This window comes from Chrysochloris asiatica, unplaced genomic scaffold (assembly GCF_000296735.1).
Source record: "Chrysochloris asiatica unplaced genomic scaffold, ChrAsi1.0 scaffold00140, whole genome shotgun sequence".
Taxonomy (NCBI): Eukaryota; Metazoa; Chordata; class Mammalia; order Afrosoricida; family Chrysochloridae; genus Chrysochloris; species Chrysochloris asiatica.
The window spans coordinates 2,330,432-2,348,872 of record NW_006408658.1 but is presented as its reverse complement, the minus strand read 5'-3'; the positions used below and the strand labels follow the sequence as shown (position 1 = coordinate 2,348,872).

The 18,441-nt window shown below is 47.7% G+C and overlaps 3 protein-coding genes across 5 annotated transcripts; 1 reads left to right on the top strand and 2 right to left on the bottom strand.

Annotated features, from left to right (window-relative positions):
* Positions 1-70: 70 nt before the first annotated feature.
* On the bottom strand, positions 71-9,089 carry RRP8 (ribosomal RNA processing 8, methyltransferase, homolog (yeast)). The gene is given in 6 exon segments (XM_006870180.1): positions 71-237; positions 306-480; positions 680-809; positions 899-1,364; positions 2,656-3,016; positions 8,979-9,089. Coding segments are annotated over 6 exon segments (1,398 nt in total). The 5' UTR covers positions 9,078-9,089.
* Positions 9,090-9,279: 190 nt separating this feature from the next.
* Positions 9,280-16,771, top strand: ILK (integrin-linked kinase). Of its 3 annotated transcripts, XM_006870176.1 has the most exons (13): positions 9,280-9,389; positions 9,799-9,933; positions 14,010-14,175; positions 14,332-14,427; positions 14,598-14,694; positions 14,780-14,863; positions 14,968-15,053; positions 15,198-15,307; positions 15,416-15,543; positions 15,624-15,745; positions 15,840-15,939; positions 16,051-16,181; positions 16,358-16,771. In XM_006870176.1, exons 2-13 carry the CDS (start codon positions 9,845-9,847, stop codon positions 16,505-16,507), a joined length of 1,359 nt encoding a protein of 452 aa, XP_006870238.1. In that variant the 5' UTR covers positions 9,280-9,389; positions 9,799-9,844; the 3' UTR covers positions 16,508-16,771. The 3 variants fall into 3 exon arrangements, with proteins under 3 accessions (XP_006870238.1, XP_006870239.1, XP_006870240.1); XM_006870177.1 differs by lacking the exon at positions 14,010-14,175; XM_006870178.1 differs by lacking the exons at positions 9,280-9,389; positions 14,598-14,694; positions 14,968-15,053 and having other exon boundaries at positions 9,845-9,933; positions 16,358-16,507.
* TAF10 (TAF10 RNA polymerase II, TATA box binding protein (TBP)-associated factor, 30kDa) lies at positions 16,714-18,120 on the bottom strand. Its single transcript, XM_006870179.1, has 5 exons — positions 17,848-18,120; positions 17,575-17,729; positions 17,299-17,363; positions 17,089-17,203; positions 16,714-16,908 (listed from the first exon to the last, which is right to left on the bottom strand). The coding sequence occupies exons 1-5, from the start codon at positions 18,077-18,079 to the stop codon at positions 16,819-16,821; spliced, it is 657 nt and encodes a 218-aa protein (XP_006870241.1). The 5' UTR covers positions 18,080-18,120; the 3' UTR covers positions 16,714-16,818.
* Positions 18,121-18,441: the final 321 nt, after the last annotated feature.

The window sequence follows — 18,441 nt, the reverse complement described above, 5'->3', positions numbered from 1 at the left end:
TTTGTACAGTCTTCAAGGCTTTGAGCCAGGAGTTCGAACCACATCTCCCCCTCGAAGGGAGGTCCAGCAGTCACCTGCGCTTGTAGAGACATGGCTGAAGCTTCAGGCCTGAGAGTTCAGCCTTGGGCCCCACACGAGGGGGTCCAGTCTTTTGGAAGTCAAACATGAAGAAGTGGCTGTTGCTCAGGTCCTAGGGGCAGAGAAGACTCAGTGAGATCCAAATTCTCATCGTAGCTGCTCAGAATACCTCGGTCCATTTCCTGCCCTTGTTCAGAAAGCTTCTCATGAGTTGTGCCTTAGAGAACAAATGATTGTTCTGTGCTCATAGCCTCCTTCCTATACATCATTCCTCTCAGCCACTTTCAGGAGACCCCCTGGTTTCAGCACTCGATTTGCCTCTTCCAGGAAGTCCCTGAGGTTGGTTCCCATCAGCGACAGGCAGAACACAGCCACATCCACAGACCCATCCTCCAGAGGCACCTGTGGAAGGAGGAACTGCTGAATGAAGCACACAGCTGGGCACACAGGGGCAGGCACATAGTGTGGGAAGGAGACAGCCAACATTGAGTTCAAGGTAGAGGCGGGCACCTGGGAGGGCGAGAGAAAGAGCAGTGGGGAGGGGTTTAAAGAAAGGAGCACAAGGACCTAGTGCACAGGCCAGATGCATAGAGAAATTTACCTGGGCCATGTCACACACAGTGACCCTGGGGTCCAAAGAGACCAAGTCAAAGCAGTGCACAGGGTTCCGGATACTGGCAGCCAAGTGGCAGTTTCCACAGCCAAAGTCAGCCACCACTAGGGATGCAGGCCTGCAAGTGGGAAAGAAGGATCACTCACTGGTCTGCTCAGAGTCATGACTGACCCACATGACTTCTCACAGCGCCCACCCTTCATTCACCGCTGGCGAAGATCCCTGATGATTCGGTCCACAGGCTGCAGCGGCCATTTTTTGACTTGGCTCTGGAAACCACGGTGGTAGAGGTGAAAAGCCTCTGGGTCTTCCTGGAACAGGCGCTGTGCAGCACTGCTGGGTCCTGAGTACAGCTGCTCATTAAGATAGCGAAATCGGGCGCCATCTAGTCGTTGGGCCATGCGAGCTCGTAGAGCACCCGCTCGATCCTCATGGCTGTCTGGCCTGGGAGCAGGAGGTACCTCTGATTCCTCTGTTGAAGCCGGGGCTGGGGCTGGGGCTGGGGGCTGGGCTGCTGGTTGAAGGGGCCGAAACTTGTTCTTGTGTCTCCGCTTGTTCTTCTGCCGGTTCCGCCACTGCTTGCGACTCAAGGTATGGAGTGATTGAGGGGAGGTAGACCCAGGGTTTGGCTTGTGTGGGTCTTCTGTAGCACTACCTTTCTGGGCTTTGGAACCTGCAGGTAGGGAGATGGGAAGGTGTACTTGGGGCAAGATCCTTTGCACAGACATTTGGAAAATCATCTTGGCCACAATCCTGTCCTTGTTTGTTTTTTTAAATTGTGATAAAATACACACAACAAAACATTCACCAATTTCTACATGAATAATTCAGTAACATGAATTACATTCTTCATATTGTGCAACGATGTTACTATCCTTTAATGCACGTCCATTAACATAAATTCGCCATTCCCCAAGCATATGCCTGTCCTGAGTCAGACTTCAGCCTGAATAAAAATAGTTTGTATTGTCTAGCCCTAACCCTAAGGTACCCTGACGGCACTGTAGGATAAGCACTGGACAGCTAACTATAAGCCTGGCAGTTCAGACCCATTAGCTGCACTGCAGGAGAAATATGAGGCTTTCTGCTCCCATAAAGATATACAGTCTCAGAATGCCTATACAGGGTGGCTAGGCGTGGGAATAGACTTAGTGGCAGTGGGTTTGGTTTTGGGTTGTGGTACCTTGGATTTACTTGATAGGGCTTTTCTATCCAATGTCTTTTGAATTCTCACCAAATGACTGAGGTGGGGCCATGTAAATAAGGTGTATAGGACTCTGTGGCAGGGCTTGGTTAGTTTTGCCATCCAGCTAGGCAACAGGAACAAAGGATCCCAGGACCATCAAGAAAGAAAAGTATGAGTGGAGTGTGAGCTCCCTAGATAGAAAAGCAGTGATAGCAGAGGTGGCGTCACGGAGCAGCAGAGGAGCTGCAGGCTTCCAGGCCCAGGGACCAAGGAAGCCTGAGCACCTAGGAGCAGGAGGCTGGTTTGCATTCACAGACTGGATAAACAGCTTTGTAACACTTGCCCAAGAAGGACAGAAGTCAAGGGGCCACATGGCTGAGAAGTCGAAGACAAGAGTGAGGTGTGCCTAACTGGAGATCTGCTGTGTCCTGAATTGTCTCTGATCCTGAATTGTACCCTGTTCACTTCCCTAATAAACCCCACAATCATGAGTATTGTTATGAGTTCTGTGTGGCCATTGCAATGGATTATTGAAGCCAGAAGTGAAGCAGACAGTGCTGAGATGGTTGGTGTCAGAATAAAGAAGGTTGTAGCTTATATCACTTCATAGTAATAGGCCTTGGGCTGATTTTGAGTTTGTTTCTCTTTCCCCCTTATGAAGTCAGAGAAAGTCAGACACGGCTCCAATACTGTTCTGACAGGTTTAACCCCAATCATATATAGGATTAGCTGATCTCCCTTGCTCTCCTCATATACATATGTACGTATCCAGTAGTACCTGTTTGGTCAGCACTGTCTAGGTGCTGGGCTCCGCTTGAAGGGACCTGTCTCCTCTTTCTTTTCTCCTCTTCAACATAGTCACTACCAAGATGAGACCTTTTGCAGTCTTTCTTCTTTAGTTCTACTTTCTCGTCCTCAGAATCACTCCGAGATGGAGCCTGTTTTGGATGTTTTTTCTTCCTTTTCTCCTTTGTTTCAGTAGAGGCAGTGGCAAACAAGGCCTTTTTTTGCTGTTTCTTCTTCCTTTCTATCTCCTCCTCTTCCTCAGAGTCACTGCCAGGTAAGCTGGGGGGTTGCTGGGGGAGAGATGCAGCTTCTAGGGCCCTTAAGGTGGCCAAGAGTTGGCGGTGCTTGGAATGCTGGGGGTAAACAAGGGATGAAAGTGGGGTGAGAAGGAAGGATAAGTTCTGGAATGAAAGAATGGAGAGATGGAAGACAGATTCAGATGCCGGCAGAGCTATCTAGATTCCTCCCAGTTAACTTGCTTCAAAAGTCTGCCAGACCCTGAAGAATGTTCATACCCAGTGCCAACCTTTGGGGGTGGAGGGCAGAGAAACCATTCACTCCCCTTTCTTCAATGTGCAGATGAGATAAGGGATGTTCCCCAGAGGAATGTGCTAAAGCCATAAGCAACAGGGAACAAGGAAAGAGACCAGGAATTCCAGCTCTCAAATTCAGGTTTTGCCCTCAGCTGATTCCATTCTATAATCAGTAGTGTCCTAGAAGGTTCCAAGTGCAGGAGTGACAGGATCAGACATTAAAGGTGCCTCTATCAAATCCAGAAGTAAAGTCATCCACATACAGTCAGTGACAAAGGACCACAACACATTCAATGGAGAAAAGATAGTTTCTTAAACAAATGGTACTCACAAAACTAGAAATCGATTTGTGGCTAACGAAACGAGACCCTTATTTCACACTGTATCCAAATATAAATTCAACATAGAAAACCCAGAACTATAAAGATTATCAATGAAAATACAGGGACAAACTTAGTGGCTCTGATGTTGTTGTTATTAAGTGCATCAAGTCAGCTCCTACTTATAGCGACCCTGTATAGGGTTTCCGAGGAGCAGCTGGTGCGTATGACCACCAACCTTACAGCTCATGCAGAACTTGTGGCCTAGTGCTTTATCCTACAGTGCTACACCAGGACTTTGATACATGGCATAAATACACTATCAAACACAACTAAAACACATAAACAGCAGAAGACAAAATAGATAACTGGCACCTCTTGAAAATTAAGACACTTATGTGCATCAAGAGATTTCACCAAAAGAGTAAAAAAAGAGCCCACAGTCTAGGAAAAAATGTTTGTTTTTTTGCAATGACATATCAGAAAAAAAATTAATCTCTAAAATTTATAGAAAACTTCAATATTGTTGCTGCTAAGTGCCATCGAGTCAGTTCCAACTCATCGCAACCCTGTATAGCGTTTCCAAGGAGCAACCGGTGAGCTTGAACCGCTGACCTTGTGGTTCGAACTGATTTTGCAGTCCAGCACATTAACCCACAGCATCACACCAGGAATAAAAAGACAAATAATCCAGATGAAAAATGGGCACCGGACATGAACAGGCACTTCACCAAAGAAGACATTAAGGAAGCTAACAAACATGAAAAAAATTTCAAGGTCATTAGCCATTGTTGTTGATTTGTATAAAGATGAAAGTCAAGACAACAATGAGATATCATCTCACTCCTGTATTAATAGCAAAGTTATGGGGAAAAAACAAAACACTGAAAACAAATGCTGGCAAGGATGTGGAGAGCTGGGTCCCTCCTACCCTGCTGGTGGGACTGTAAAATGATGCAACCACTGTGGAAAACAGTATGACGCTTCCTCAAAAAGTTGGAAACAGTAATACCTTATGACCCAGCAATCGCTCTACTTGGCATATGTTGTTGTTAAGTGCCTTCAAGTTGATTCCGACTCACAGCAACCTGTGTAGGGTTTCCGAGGGGCAGCTGGTGACCTTGCGGTTCAAACCAACCTTGTGGTCCAGTGCATTATCCTATACTGCCATGCCAGGACTCCACTTGGTATATATCCCCAAGAATTAAGAGCCATGGCCTGAGTAGATATGTGCACATCCATTTTAGCGCTATTCGCAACAGCAAAAAGACAGAGACGATATAAATACTCATCAATGGAAGAATGGATAAACAAACTTTAGCATATACACAAAATTGTTGTTGTTACTATGTGCCATGGAGTTGGTTCTGACTCACAGAGACCCTGTACAAGGTTTCTAAGGCTGTAAATCTTTACGGGTGCAGAAAGCCTCATCTTTCTCCCATGGAACAGCTGGTAGTTTTGAACTGCTGACTGTGAGGTTAGCAGCCTGATTCGTAACCACTATGCTACCAGAGCTCCTTGACATACACAGAATAGAATACTGCAAAACACTGAAGAATAATGATGAGTTTGTGAAATACCTCACAACAAGTTTGAACCTGTAGGACATTATGCTGAGTGAAATTAGTCGATCACAAAAGGATAAATATTGTATGACACCACTAGTGTAAAAACTTAAGAAAAGGTTTCGTGCTAAAAGAATCATTCTTTGATGGCACCAGAAGTGGGAGGGAAGGGAGAGCAATTCACTGGCTAGAGGGTTGTTGTTGTTAAGTGCCAAAGTTGGTTCCGACCCATAGCAACCCTGTATAGAGTTTCCAAGAAGCAGCTGGTGAGCTTGAACCGCCGACCTTGCAGTTCAAACTGACTTTGCAGTCCAGTGCATTCACTCATAGCACCACATGTTAAGTCAGGTGATGATGAAGATGATGAAGACAGGGAAGAATACAAGGATTCTAGAGGGGATAGAGGTGAATACTATTATATGCACAACTCTGCAACAACAGTGTTCTATGGGTGGATACATGGACAGATATACAGGCTGAATGGGTATGGGAGGGAGAACGGGAGTATATGTGCAAATATATGTGTTTGCCAGACAATATTTGTACATGGGTATTATCTTTGTTGCAAACACACCTATGAATGTGGTGGAGCATACAGGTAGGAAAATTATGAAAACTTCTTAGACATTATCAACTACCTTGAAGCAACGAATTGCTGGGCCTGGGGGACCGCAGACTCAGAAGACATCATGGTCAACTGGAACAGATAATGTCCTACATCCTACTTTGTTGTATAGTGACTGGGAACCTAAAAGCTCTTGAGTGGCCATCTAAAGGTACAACTATTGGTCTCTCCATGTGCAGAGATAAGAATGATAAAAATTAAGACACTTGGAATTAATTAGTTCAATAAACTAATGAAACATCAGTCTCCACAAGTCTTGAGATCAGAAAAACTAGATGGCATCCAGCTACAATGTAAATGCAAAACTACTGTTCTGAAAGGGATCACATTTGAAGGTCCTGGATGGTAAGTGCCATCAAGTCAGTTCTAACTCATAGTGGCCCAGTATGGATTTCCAGGTAGCAATTGGTGAGTTTTAACTGCCAACCCTGCAGTTAGCAGTCCAGTGCTTATCCTATAGCACTACATGAGGACTCCCCTAACAGAGTGGGAGAAGATGTATAATAAATCTCAAAATTATAAATAAGACTGGCTTACTGATCAGAAAGAGACTGAAAGAACCTAAGACTATGACCCTCAGCCACTCTTCAGGTCTGGAAAAGAATTCACCCTCTTTGCCAGCTCTACTGAACTTTGTTCTTAGGTAAATGTTGCCCTTTTGATCTTGAATGACTGACCATTCCTTAATGAATTTACATTACTAGTGTTGTTGTACCAAAGAGGGTGGAATGTAAACAAGAACCAAAGGAAGGCAGACCAGCCCAGAGCGAGGAACAGAAGATACGTCTTGAAAGAAAGATCAGCAGAAAAATACAAAAACAAAAATGGCAGTCTATTTGGCAAGCAAGCTGTTCACTGGAGAGCCATCAAGGCAAGCATTCAAAGTCCCTTCAGGACAAACCCCTCTCCAAGACTGAAAATCAAAGGGAACACACAAGCAGGCATGTAAACTCACTGGTGACTGTGTGGTCTGGTGAGTGGAAGTGAGGGAGAGGCAGTAATAAAGACATGGGCTGAGCTCAACCATGTTCCATAGATTCCTGTCGGCCTTGAGATGAGAGAGAGAAGAAGGGGCCCTCCCTTAAGATTAGTCTGAAGCTTGGGGAGACGGGAACTCCTAAGTCTATGGACCTAGACATAGAGGGCTAAAGCTGAGTGAAGCGTTCAACTTATATGAAGTGAGGGGAGAGGTCCAAGAACACCCAAACTTGCAGATAGTACCCATTTGACCTAGCTTTGATGGCTTGATGATCAGAACTCAAATAAGAGGTAGCTAAAGAAAGGAGCTCTGGTAGCGTAGTGGTTACGAATCGGGCTGCGAACCTTAAGGTCAGCGGTTCAAAACTACCAGCCGCTCCGCGGGAGAAAGATGAGGCTTTCTACTCCCGTAAAGATTTACACCCTCGGAAACCCTGTACAGGGTCGCTATGGGTCGGACCCGACTCGATGGCACTTAACAACAACAACAACAAAGAAATTTGATAAAGGAAATAAGTGTAAATCACTACAATTTGATGAACTCGACCTACATTTACGGATGTAGTAGCTAAAAATACCAACTGAGAGGGAAGGAGTCTCTATATCAAGGATCAAACCTATCCCCTCTGTACACAATGTTAATAGGGACAGGCAACTTAGACACTGGCTACCTAAAATGGGGGGGGGGGTACCTATAAAGGCATGAAATGGCTGGCTTACAAGTTTTCAAGAGGGAGTTTAGTTTCAAAGTGTGCAGGGGAAGGTAGACTCCCCACTGAATAGATTTCCTCTTGTCTAGATAGGTCTGGTGAAAGGAGTTGGAGATAGTATTCTTTTGATTCAATAGTGAGTAAACTGTTATCATGACTAATTACAACTGTCACAACTGTACAGGTAGAAGCTGTGTTAACAAAAAGGGGGCAGTAATTAATTTTACATTCCAGGAACAGAGGAACCTAGGATCATCAAGAGAGAAGAGCATAAGCGGAATGTGGGACTCTATCCAGAGAAGCAGTGACACCAGAGATGGAGGTAAAGATGAGGACATGGAGAGAGGGAGCAGCTGAGGACTCTAGACTCATGGAAAGAGAAAGGCTGTGTGCTGGCGGCCCAGAGGCAGGCTTGCAGAATGTGCCCTTTAGTTGTTTAAACAATTATATATTACTGAGCGTTCTTGTGTACATAAAAATAAAAATTTTTGAACTGTTGCATATATTAAATGAATGAGAGTGAGTTAGGATTTCTGTATCCTTTTTGTTACAGTAACTTATGCATATATCATAAAACTGCCTTCATTACTTGGAAACTTTAAATTGTAGGTGGTGAATATTATTACATACAAAAACCTTAGCTATGTAACTAACTACATTGAATCTGGCTGGAAAGCATTCAATGGATAGATGTATGTAACCCAATAAAATGGGGTACAATCATATAATCCCGGGCGGGAGGAATTAAAGTTTATACAAAGTTACTATGAGTCAGAACCGAGTTGGGTCCTGTATCTCCCTTGTACAATCCAAAGCAATATTTTTATCAACTATTTCATAAGTGCAACTTTTTTAGTTGTTCTAGAAACATTTTTTTTAAAGGAAGAAATCCTACTTCATGCCATTTTTAAAGTGCAAATGCTTCTTTTTACAGAGGTGCAATCATTTGCTTGTTTGCTTTTTTGGTACAACCAGAAAACAGTGGGATGTTGACTTGTGGGAAGTTTTGATTAATTTTAGAGTCAATTTAGCATTCCCCTAGGGGAGGAGTAGTTTATATCCCATAACACAGAGCATACTTAATGGTAACTGGGAATCAGAGTCATGAATTTCTATGACTTGAACATTTTCAATTGTATTTCCATGCTGTTTGTTAGTAGAATAGTTTCACTCATCTTGGTGCGCTCTGGATCATTGCAATCCACTTTTCCTCTTAACATTGTCATTTGCTGTGAAAGGTTAAAAATTTGAGTGTGAAGTGTGTGCGATGTTAAATTGTGAATTAGCAGGACTTCGGCAATTCAAGCTCACCAGGGACTCCTTGGAGACCCTATACAGGGTCGCTATGGGTTGGAATCCACTCGACGGCACTTAACAACAACAAAATTACTGTCTACAATTGAAGATACTGGTACTTGACATCCACTTAAATTTAAAAGAATTGTAACGACATGGCACTTCAATCAGATGTTGCCCGCAACATTGAGGCAAGTACCCCACCTACCCACTCAATACATCCCAGGCATGCCCAGACTCAGGGATTTCCCCCAAGGGTTCGTCTCGTCCGAAGGGCCCACTCACCTTGGTTTGTAAGCCCGCCGAGGGCCGGGGCCGTGAGGTTAGGGGCCCGAGGACCGCGGGCATTAGGGCCTCCTCGGCCCACTCGACTTCCTCGAACATGAGGGCGTAGAGGGCCGGAGTCGGGGAGTACCGCGTCCCTCCACGTGCGATTGCGTTTCCAGGAATCAGCGTGCCTACAACGCCGGGTCGGAGCCGGAAACCGAAGCGCAAGCCAGAGGCGGCTAGAGCGGCCGGCGCAGCGCCGGAAACCATCGAGTTTCGACAATAGAGAACTAGAAGGGCCAGGGAGGGGCGGGAAGGGAGGGAGGGCGGCCCGCGCTGGCCGGCTAAGGCCAGGGGCGGGGCGGGGCCGGGTGGCGGGCGCGGCCGGACGGGAGTTCCCCGGAGAAGGTTCCTCAAGCCTGAGTCCCGGTGAGTGCGGGGACCACCCGCGCCCTTCCCCAAAACTCGGGCCCTGCCAGCTCGTCACCCCTCACTCAGCCTGAATTCTGAGGCGGGAGCCGGGGGGCACACCCGGGGATTCCCTCCTGCAGGGTGTACGGACCTCACCAATCTGGCTCCCACCCCTAGGTCGGCTTGCGGGTGGGGTCTCCGCGCTGTCCCTGCGAGATTCCTGCGGGAGATACCATTGCCTGCTCCCGAACCCTCCTGGACTTGCCTTCTCCTCAAGCCCAGGGGTCCCTGGGATCATCCCGTTGCTCCAAACTCTTTTCTGATCCGACGAGCCGTGGCCGCTGCGCCCAGACGCTAGCCCCCAACACGTATTTCTCGTGGGGGACAAAGCTTGGCCCTCACCCCTCTCCTCCGGGGCCTCCCACAGTCCCTAGGCTGACCCAGTCCCAGGAACTCCACGCCGGGACGCTGCTATGGACGACATTTTCACTCAATGCCGGGAAGGCAACGCGGTTGCGGTGCGCCTGTGGCTGGACAACACCGAAAACGACCTCAACCAGGGGTGAGCTCACGTCTGTGGGGGTGGCTGGTTTTGCTATCCAGTGTAGTGTTAACCACAGCTGGTGGAGGGCAGAGGGGCTCCACAAAAGTTGCAGTATTGCGGCTCAATCTTGACAGCTGATTAAGTTTCACGGGCAAAGTCGGCCCAAGCCTTCCAGCCCCGGTGAGCTGCACGGCCAAACAGCGGAGAGCCAAAACACAAACCAGAGAGTTCCAAGAAATTGTCTGGAATTCCATATGGCTGGAACATAGTGTATTGTTTCTGTGGGCTCCAGCATTGGGTTACAAGAGGAGAATGACAGGCGATAAGGTTGGAGGGATCAGTCATCATGCAAGGATACTTAGGCCATGACAAGGTCTTTAATGTAAAAGCAAGCATTTGAAGCTTTGAAGGCACTTCAAAGTCCGTGGTCTTTTCATTTAACTTCTTGAGGGAGATCTGTATAAGCACTGGATTGTGAACCACAAAGTTGGTGATTTGAGTCCACCAACAGCTCTGCGAGAGAAAGATGAGGCTTTCTGCTTCTGCAAAGATTAACTGCCTCCGAAATTCTATACAGGGTTACTGTGAGTCGGAACCAACTCCATGGCACTTAGTAACCACCAACTTTTTGAAGCCCCCTGTGTGATACATAAAGGGCAGGCAAGAGTGGATCTCGGGAAGCTATTCCAAAAGTGGCCAGTGGTTAGTCTATAGAATGGGACCAGTTGAAAAAAAGTGATCAGATTCCAAATTTATTTAGGGTGAAGAATCGGTGGGGCTTCTTGGGGAAGTGAACAAAGTCAAAGATGTCTTGGGTTTGGGCTTGGACACTTGGATAGTAGCTCCTTTTATTGAAATGGAGAAGACTTAAGGAAGTAAAGTTCCATTCTGAGTATGACAATACAGTAAGTTGTTGGTTATGCAAATTTGGTGTTCAGAAGAGAGATCTAACTTGGTGACATAAATTAAGAAGATATTAGGACATAGAAGGAGAGAGCCTTGAGGAAGGGAAAATGAGAGGGCCAGGATAAGCTTGCAACAAGACTGAAAAGAAACAACCAAAGGTTGAAAGAGAAACAAAAGTGTGTTAGTAAAGCTTCTAGAAGAGAATGCTTCAATGAGCAGGGAAGAGTAGTGATGTGTTGCCGTTCACTGGAATTCTATAGATAGGTTGTTTTAAAGTAAGTTGAATTTACAAGTATGATGTATGTGCTGATCTTGGTGAGAGCCATTTCTGAAGAAAAATAAATTAACACTCTACTAGATTCATACATTTTAAGAAAGTGTACTGAATATTTCATGTGTTGTGTGCTCTATGCAGATATGGTGATTTTTGCCTCAAGGTAGCCCACTTGTGGCAGGTTAAAAATGAATGGAAGGTGAGAAAAAAAATGAATGGAAGGTGAGAAAAGAGAAAGTAATGTAAACAAGTTCTTAAGATCATCTTAGATGGGGAGGCGAGAAAAGCAGTAATGATGATTCAAAGAGGATTATCATTTTTTCTTAAAGGTTGGGGGAGTTTAGTTTTTACATTTGAAAGTTTAGAAGGCTCCAAGTTTTACTGGTTACCGTGAGACCACATAATTTGCGAAGTATGTTTGTTTTACTTTTCATATTTCACAAAGGGTGCTTTAAAAAACCAGGAAGCACCAGTATTATTTTGTTGAACAGAGACTTAGGCATCTAGAGGGACTCTGGTTCCAAAAGGTGGAAGGGCGGCATGAGGGAAGCAGGAGGCTTTGGTGCTGGTTTAAGGGTAGACTTTGGGTCCTAAACAAGTTATATATTGGGTATGAGGACTTGGGGGGCCTAACTCCCTATGAGCATCTCTGGGATAGGAAGCACCGACTCTGAGGAGACAGACAGCTGGACATTGGGCAGAACCTGTTGTCCATACTTTTGCTCAGTCTGGTCTGCCGTGGGGCCACATACGGTGAAGCCGTGAAGCCCTTAAGTCAGGGCACAAATTAAAGAGCTGGGAGGCAAGAATAACTGATAAGCAAGGGGTGGGAAATGCTTGGGAGGGAATACCCACCGCCGCCGGGAAAGCTATCGGCTGTGTTGGCAGATGAGGGCAAGCTGTGGGCGGGAGATCAGTAAATTAGCGGCCACACTTTCCACCCCCATCTGCGGTGTGTGTGTGTTGGGGGGGTGTCTGGGTTTAAGGAGCCCATTGGGGTTGCCAGGCCCCGCCTAGAGCCCCCGCACGGGAAGTGACCGCAGCAGTAAGGCATCTGGAAGCTGCCAGCACAGACCTCAGCCCGCCCCCTGCTCCGCCTCTTAGATCTGCAGCCTAGGACTAGAGGGAATTTCCTTTTATGGCCCCAGGCTGTCAGGCAGGCCCAGCTCCCACCCATTTGCTTTGTTTTTAATATGCTTTTTCTTTATAAAACACATGCCCTTAAGACAAGAAAAAGTCAGATACAGTTTTCTTAGTAAACCAGCAGTTCTCATTTCTTTTCACTGTTTTCTGTGCCTAGGATTGTTGAGTAGGGAAATCCGTTTTATGTGGTGGTTTGTTATCTGCCTCATCAGTAATGGCATCAAAAGCAGCTGTCCTTTTAATGGTAAACCCTTCCAAAACGTTATTTAAATTCCATCCATTTTTAGATTTTTATTTCAGTACCAGAACCAGTCAGTTGTGGTCTTCCTTCTCCAAGACACCCTCCCCCATTAATTAGCATTTGCTGAATTACCTGCTGTCATTCAGTCCCTCAAGATGCTGTATACAGTTTAATAGGCAAGACAGCCACATAACAAGATTTTTACAGCCCAGTGTGATAAGTGCAGTACATAACAGAAAGGTAAAAGAACCAACACTGCAGGAGCTGGGAGCTGGGTGTTCAGGACCAAGGTCGGGATACCAAGGTCATCTGGCATAACATAGACCACAAAGGTATACCCTACTTTGATGCAACTGGGGTTTCAAAAGCTTGTAAGTGATCATCAAAGGTACAACTATTGGCCTCAGCCTGTCTGGAGGAATAGAGTGAAGAAAACAAAGACATGGGGAAATAATTAATCCAGTGGACTGATGGACTATGCAAACATCAGTCTGGACGACCCTGAAACCAAACAGCAAGATGGTTCCCAGCTACCAATTGTTCTGAAGGGATCATATTAGAAGGTCCTAGATAGAGTGGCAGAAAAATTGTATAACAAAATTCAAAATCATTAAAAAGACTAGACATTACTGGTTAGACAGTTACTGGTAGAACCCCCAAGACAGGGGCCTTAGTCACCCTTCGGGTCTGAAAGTGAACCTGCCCCATGGCAGTTTTCAGCAAACCAACAGACAGGAACAATAGCACTAAGGAGGTATGCACCACTTAGGATAATCAACAATTTGAGATCAAAAGGTAGCATTTACCCAAAGACAAAATTCAGGTGTATAAAGGGAGAAATGGAAACAGAAAATACAGGGAGGAAGTGGAAAAAGTGCTGTTACATTGCAGGGATTGCAATTAATGAGATGAAACAAAGTATGTATGGATTGTTGAGTGAAAACCATAGCTGCTCTATAACCCTTAACCCAACTCATGAAAGCAGTTTGTTTAATGGTCAGCAGTTTGTTTAATGGTCATGGAGGTGGGGATGGCATGGGAAACCAGATGGAGAGTACTCCCATTTAATGAGACAGGGAGTACCAGGGAATTAAAGATGGTTGTGGGATGAGGTGAAAATAATGGATCATATTGCTCTGGTAGCGTAGTGGTTAGGAATCGGGCTGCGAACCTTAAGGTCAGCGGTTCGAAACTACCAGCCGCTCCGCGGGAGAAAGATGAGGCTTTCTACTCCCGTAAAGATTTACACCCTCGGAAACCCTGTACAGGGTCGCTATGGGTCGGACCCGACTCGATGGCACTTAACAACAACAACAACATTATGAATTTTAAGTTCCCCTTGTTGGGTCTGAAGCTCAGGGCAAGATCTGAATTGGACAGACTTGGGAGTTGTTGGCCTGAATGAGAACTGAAGTCACAGAGAGGTAAGGTTTCCCAAGAACAATATAAAGAGTTATCATCAGTGTCTCCTGGATGGAAGCCTCTACTGCATCCTACCTTCAGATCCCTGACCATGCCCCTTCCTCACAGGGACGATCATGGCTTCTCCCCGTTACACTGGGCTTGCCGAGAGGGCAGATCTGCTGTGGTAGAGATGCTGATCATGCGGGGCGCACGGATAAATGTAATGAATCGTGGGGACGACACTCCCCTGCACCTGGCAGCCAGTCATGGACATCGTGATATTGTACAGAAGGTATGTGGAAACCCCTCATCCCCCATGATGTCAACCACAAGTACTGAAACATACAATAGAAGTATCTATGTGCGCTTCCCTTCCCCCTCCCCCAACACCCATGTCTCATTTGGGACTGACTGCCTTCTGCCTTTTCTGCCTGGTCCTGGGGCCCAGCTGTTGCAGTACAAAGCTGACATCAATGCAGTGAATGAGCATGGAAATGTACCCCTGCACTATGCTTGCTTTTGGGGCCAAGACCAGGTGGCAGAGGTAAGGACTTGGTCCCCAAGCCCTGGGATGGGTGGGAAGCAAAGTCTAAACCTGAGTGGGAGATTCTGAGTCACTCAACCCATCCTGAGTGTTTGACACTTACAGGGTGTGTACTGCATCTGCAGGGAGGTAGCAAGGGACCCTCATCACAAACCACCTTCTCATTCCAGGACCTGGTAGCTAATGGAGCCCTTGTCAGCATCTGTAACAAGTATGGAGAGATGCCTGTGGACAAAGCCAAGGCACCCTTGAGAGAGCTTCTCCGAGGTCCATCCCCTATCGTCCCATTTGTCCCACCCTGACTGTCTCCTCCCTCAATTACGGCATCTGAGGCCAAGACTATTTTCCACAGAGCGGGCAGAGAAGATGGGTCAGAATCTCAACCGAATTCCATACAAGGACACATTCTGGAAGGGGACCACCCGCACTCGCCCCCGTGAGTCACTGTTGTTGAGGGAGGGGGGTGTAGTAGAGAATAATCTTGGGCTCCTGGAACTGGGGAGCTGGAGAGCTGGGGAGCTGACCTGCGCACACTCTCAGGAAATGGGACACTGAACAAACACTCCGGCATTGACTTCAAACAGCTCAACTTCTTGGCGAAGCTCAACGAGAATCACTCTGGAGAGGTGACCCCACCCTTCATTTTCTTCCCTCCCCATGCCCTCGCATATTACCTGCTGTGTACTTGCTTTAAACTGCTCCTTCTCCAGTTAGTGTACAAGGAAAGTGTGACCCTTGTTATAGCATCCTAACCCCAACCTGTCCCTCAGCTATGGAAGGGCCGCTGGCAGGGGAATGACATTGTGGTGAAGGTGCTGAAAGTTCGAGACTGGAGTACAAGGAAGAGCAGGGACTTCAATGAGGAGTGTCCCCGGCTCAGGTAGGACAAAACCTAATCTAGAAACTGCTGGTTCCAAGGAATCCTGAATAGCAATGAGAGGGAAATATTTTTGGCTAAGTCTCAGCTAGGGTCAATCTCTCCTTTCAGGATCTTCTCGCATCCCAATGTGCTCCCAGTGCTAGGGGCCTGCCAGTCTCCACCTGCTCCTCACCCCACCCTCATCACACACTGGATGCCTTATGGTTCCCTCTACAATGTACTACATGAGGGCACTAGTGAGTAGGGATGTGGATGCCCTTGGTTGGGATGGAACATGACCCTATAAATCCATTTTAACTCTTACCTCCTCTTGTAGACTTCGTTGTGGACCAGAGCCAGGCTGTAAAGTTTGCATTGGACATGGCAAGGGGCATGGCCTTCCTACACACATTAGAACCCCTCATCCCACGACATGCACTCAATAGCCGGAGTGTAATGGTGAGGTCACAAGTCCACTCCTGACCCAGGCCCCCCAAACCCCTTCTTCACCTAACAGAACTCACCTCCTTCCACATTATCTTCTCTTCCTCAGATTGATGAGGACATGACTGCCCGAATAAGCATGGCTGACGTCAAGTTCTCCTTCCAGTGCCCTGGGCGCATGTATGCACCTGCCTGGGTGGCCCCTGAAGGTGGGTGAGAACGTCGTATTGGGAGGTAGAGAAGACCCATCTGAGTATTGGTGGAAGGGGCAGAGACAAAACAGGACAGGCAGTGGGAACAAACAAGTCTTGTCCCTCCAGCTCTGCAGAAAAAGCCTGAAGACACAAACAGACGCTCAGCAGACATGTGGAGTTTTGCCGTGCTTCTCTGGGAATTGGTGACACGGGAGGTACCCTTTGCTGACCTCTCCAACATGGAGATTGGCATGAAGGTGGGAACAAAGCCGTGTACCCTTGAGTCGGGGGATGGTAATGGTGGCAATAACTGTAGTGGGCCTGGGCTCTTCCCATACTTGTTTACACAGTAATCCTGTGCCAACGGCCAGAAGCCTCTTTTCACAGGACTGATTCAATTCCTGTTATCACCTTCTTTCTCCTGCATTTACAGGTGGCACTGGAAGGCCTCCGGCCTACTATCCCACCAGGCATTTCTCCCCATGTGTGTAAGCTTATGAAGATATGCATGAATGAAGACCCTGCTAAACGGCCCAAGTTTGACATGATTGTGCCTATCCTGGAGAAGATGCAGGATAAGTAGGGCTGAAAAGTTCCTGCCTAAACTCCAGAGGTATCAGGACACAGTTGGGGGAGTGCACCTCCCCAAAGCAGCAGGCCTCTGGGTGCCTCCCCTGCCTCCAGTCATGGTACTACCCCAGCCATGGGGTCCATCCCTTGTCCCCATCCCTACCACTGTGGCCCCAAAAGGGGCTGGGCTCAAAGCTTTGCCACTTGTCACACTGTGTCTCCCGGCATGGGAGGTATCAGCCCCACCTGTCACAATAAAGTTTATTATGAAAACAGGCTGGTGTGGGGACATGGGGAGAAACAAGTACATTTAAGTTGGGTGGCTCAGGTGAAGTAGTGCGGCTTCTTCACATTGATGCCATACTCGCTGAGGGCCGGGGTCAAATCCTCCATGGTTAGAGTGTACTTGCGGTCCTGAGGGAAGAGGGAAGAGCACCTGCTGAGCACAGGAATCGCAGATTTCAATCCCTGACAGGTGACCCTGAGTAGGTCTTAAACCTCCCCTAAAGTTTAGTTTCCCCAAAGGGGTTTCAGGATAAATTTATGCTCCATGCTGTGGGGGTAATTACTGATTCATTGAGCTTCCCCTCACACCTTGCTCTTGCTTCGCGAGCTGCCAGAGGCTGTGCCCTTCATTTTGCAGTGCTGTAGGGCATCGTTGGCAATATCTGAGATGAATTTCTGGGCAGCTAGGGAAATGAGCCGAATTCTAGAGAAAAAAAACCCAAAAAACTGGTATGAGAAAGCAATGGCCGATAACTTCCATGCAAGCACCCGATGTTAATCAGCCCAGAGTTTACTCACATGCGTGGGTCCGAGGCCTCAAAACCAGCTCGGTTTAGGTAGTAGCCAGTCACTGCATCTGGGATCTGATAAATAAAGAACTGTCAGACTGAATTCTACTGGGTTGAGTTGGAGGAAAGTAAGGGAAATGGAAGAGGTCAGGAAACTCAGAATTTGGGTGTGCAAAGGGGTAAATCACAGGAGAGGAGCAAACACAAGAGGACGCAGAAAAGTCCGATGTGGCTGAAGGCTGGTATGACAGCAGGCCCTGTGGCCTTATTCAGGCGGGAAGCCCACCGTAGGCGTGTAATCCTCCAGCTGCATCAGGAAGTCTACAAGAGGCATGCTGGACATCACTGGCTTCACGTCTCCGTTGGCCGCACTTGGCAATACATAAACTCCATTAGACATGACCCCTTCCGAAGCCGCCGCGCCGCCCGCCGACACCGGAGCTGCAGGGGAACCAGCAAACAGACACGGGGGTGGAAGGCTCAGGACACTATCTAATTCTTATTTGTATCCTCAAACTACACCCGCGCGAGGCACCGCCCTCACCCGTCTGGCCCTCACCCGCCCCGCGCCGCTCTGCCGGCTCCCCGGCCCGCGCCGCCACGGGTCCCGTGCCCACAGACGCGGCTCCAGTCCCAGGTCCCCCTGCGGTCCCCGCGGGGCTGGCCTTGTTTTCAGCAGCGTTGCTAGCAGGCAGCGCGGCGGGGGGTGCGACTGGGGTCGCGGGACCCGGGGCCGAGGCGGCGTTGGCCGGCGCCGCCTCGGGGTCCGCGCCGGAGCCGCTGCAGCTCATCGGGCCGGTAGGAGAGGCGGCGAACAGAGCCGCTTCCGCTTCCGCTCACTTACGCACACACCGGATGACGTCACTCGCGCTACAATTGGGCCCGCCCACCCCATCTTCCCTCCCTCCCTCCCATCTTCTTTCCAGACTGGCCGGTGACACACCGAGTAAATTGGAGACCAACATATTGAGAAGTATGCTGGCCATTTGCATTTCAGCCCCGCGATATTTCAAGTGGTTCCACCTGGATGGGAACCACTGTATGTCCTACACTCTGGAGACCTCATTTAGTCACAAAAGATTTTGCTTTGGAGAGCGTAGGCCCAGAGCACACCACAAGGAAGGGGGCGCCACTGAGCAAGTTTCTATTAGCC

Excerpts from the sequence above, each read along its gene's own strand:
- TAF10 (XM_006870179.1), bottom strand. The coding sequence starts at position 18,079 with ATGAGCTGCAGCGGCTCCGGCGCGGACCCCGAGGCGGCGCCGGCCAAC. Across the intron at positions 17,364-17,574 it reads TGGAGGATTACACGCCTACG|ATCCCAGATGCAGTGACTGG; the intron begins GTGGGCTTCCCG and ends TTTATTTATCAG. Across the intron at positions 16,909-17,088 it reads GCTCGCGAAGCAAGAGCAAG|GACCGCAAGTACACTCTAAC; the intron begins GTGTGAGGGGAA and ends CTCTTCCCTCAG.
- ILK (XM_006870176.1), top strand. The coding sequence starts at position 9,845 with ATGGACGACATTTTCACTCAATGCCGGGAAGGCAACGCGGTTGCGGTG. Across the intron at positions 14,176-14,331 it reads ATCGTGATATTGTACAGAAG|CTGTTGCAGTACAAAGCTGA; the intron begins GTATGTGGAAAC and ends CCTGGGGCCCAG. Across the intron at positions 15,544-15,623 it reads TGTACTACATGAGGGCACTA|ACTTCGTTGTGGACCAGAGC; the intron begins GTGAGTAGGGAT and ends CTCCTCTTGTAG.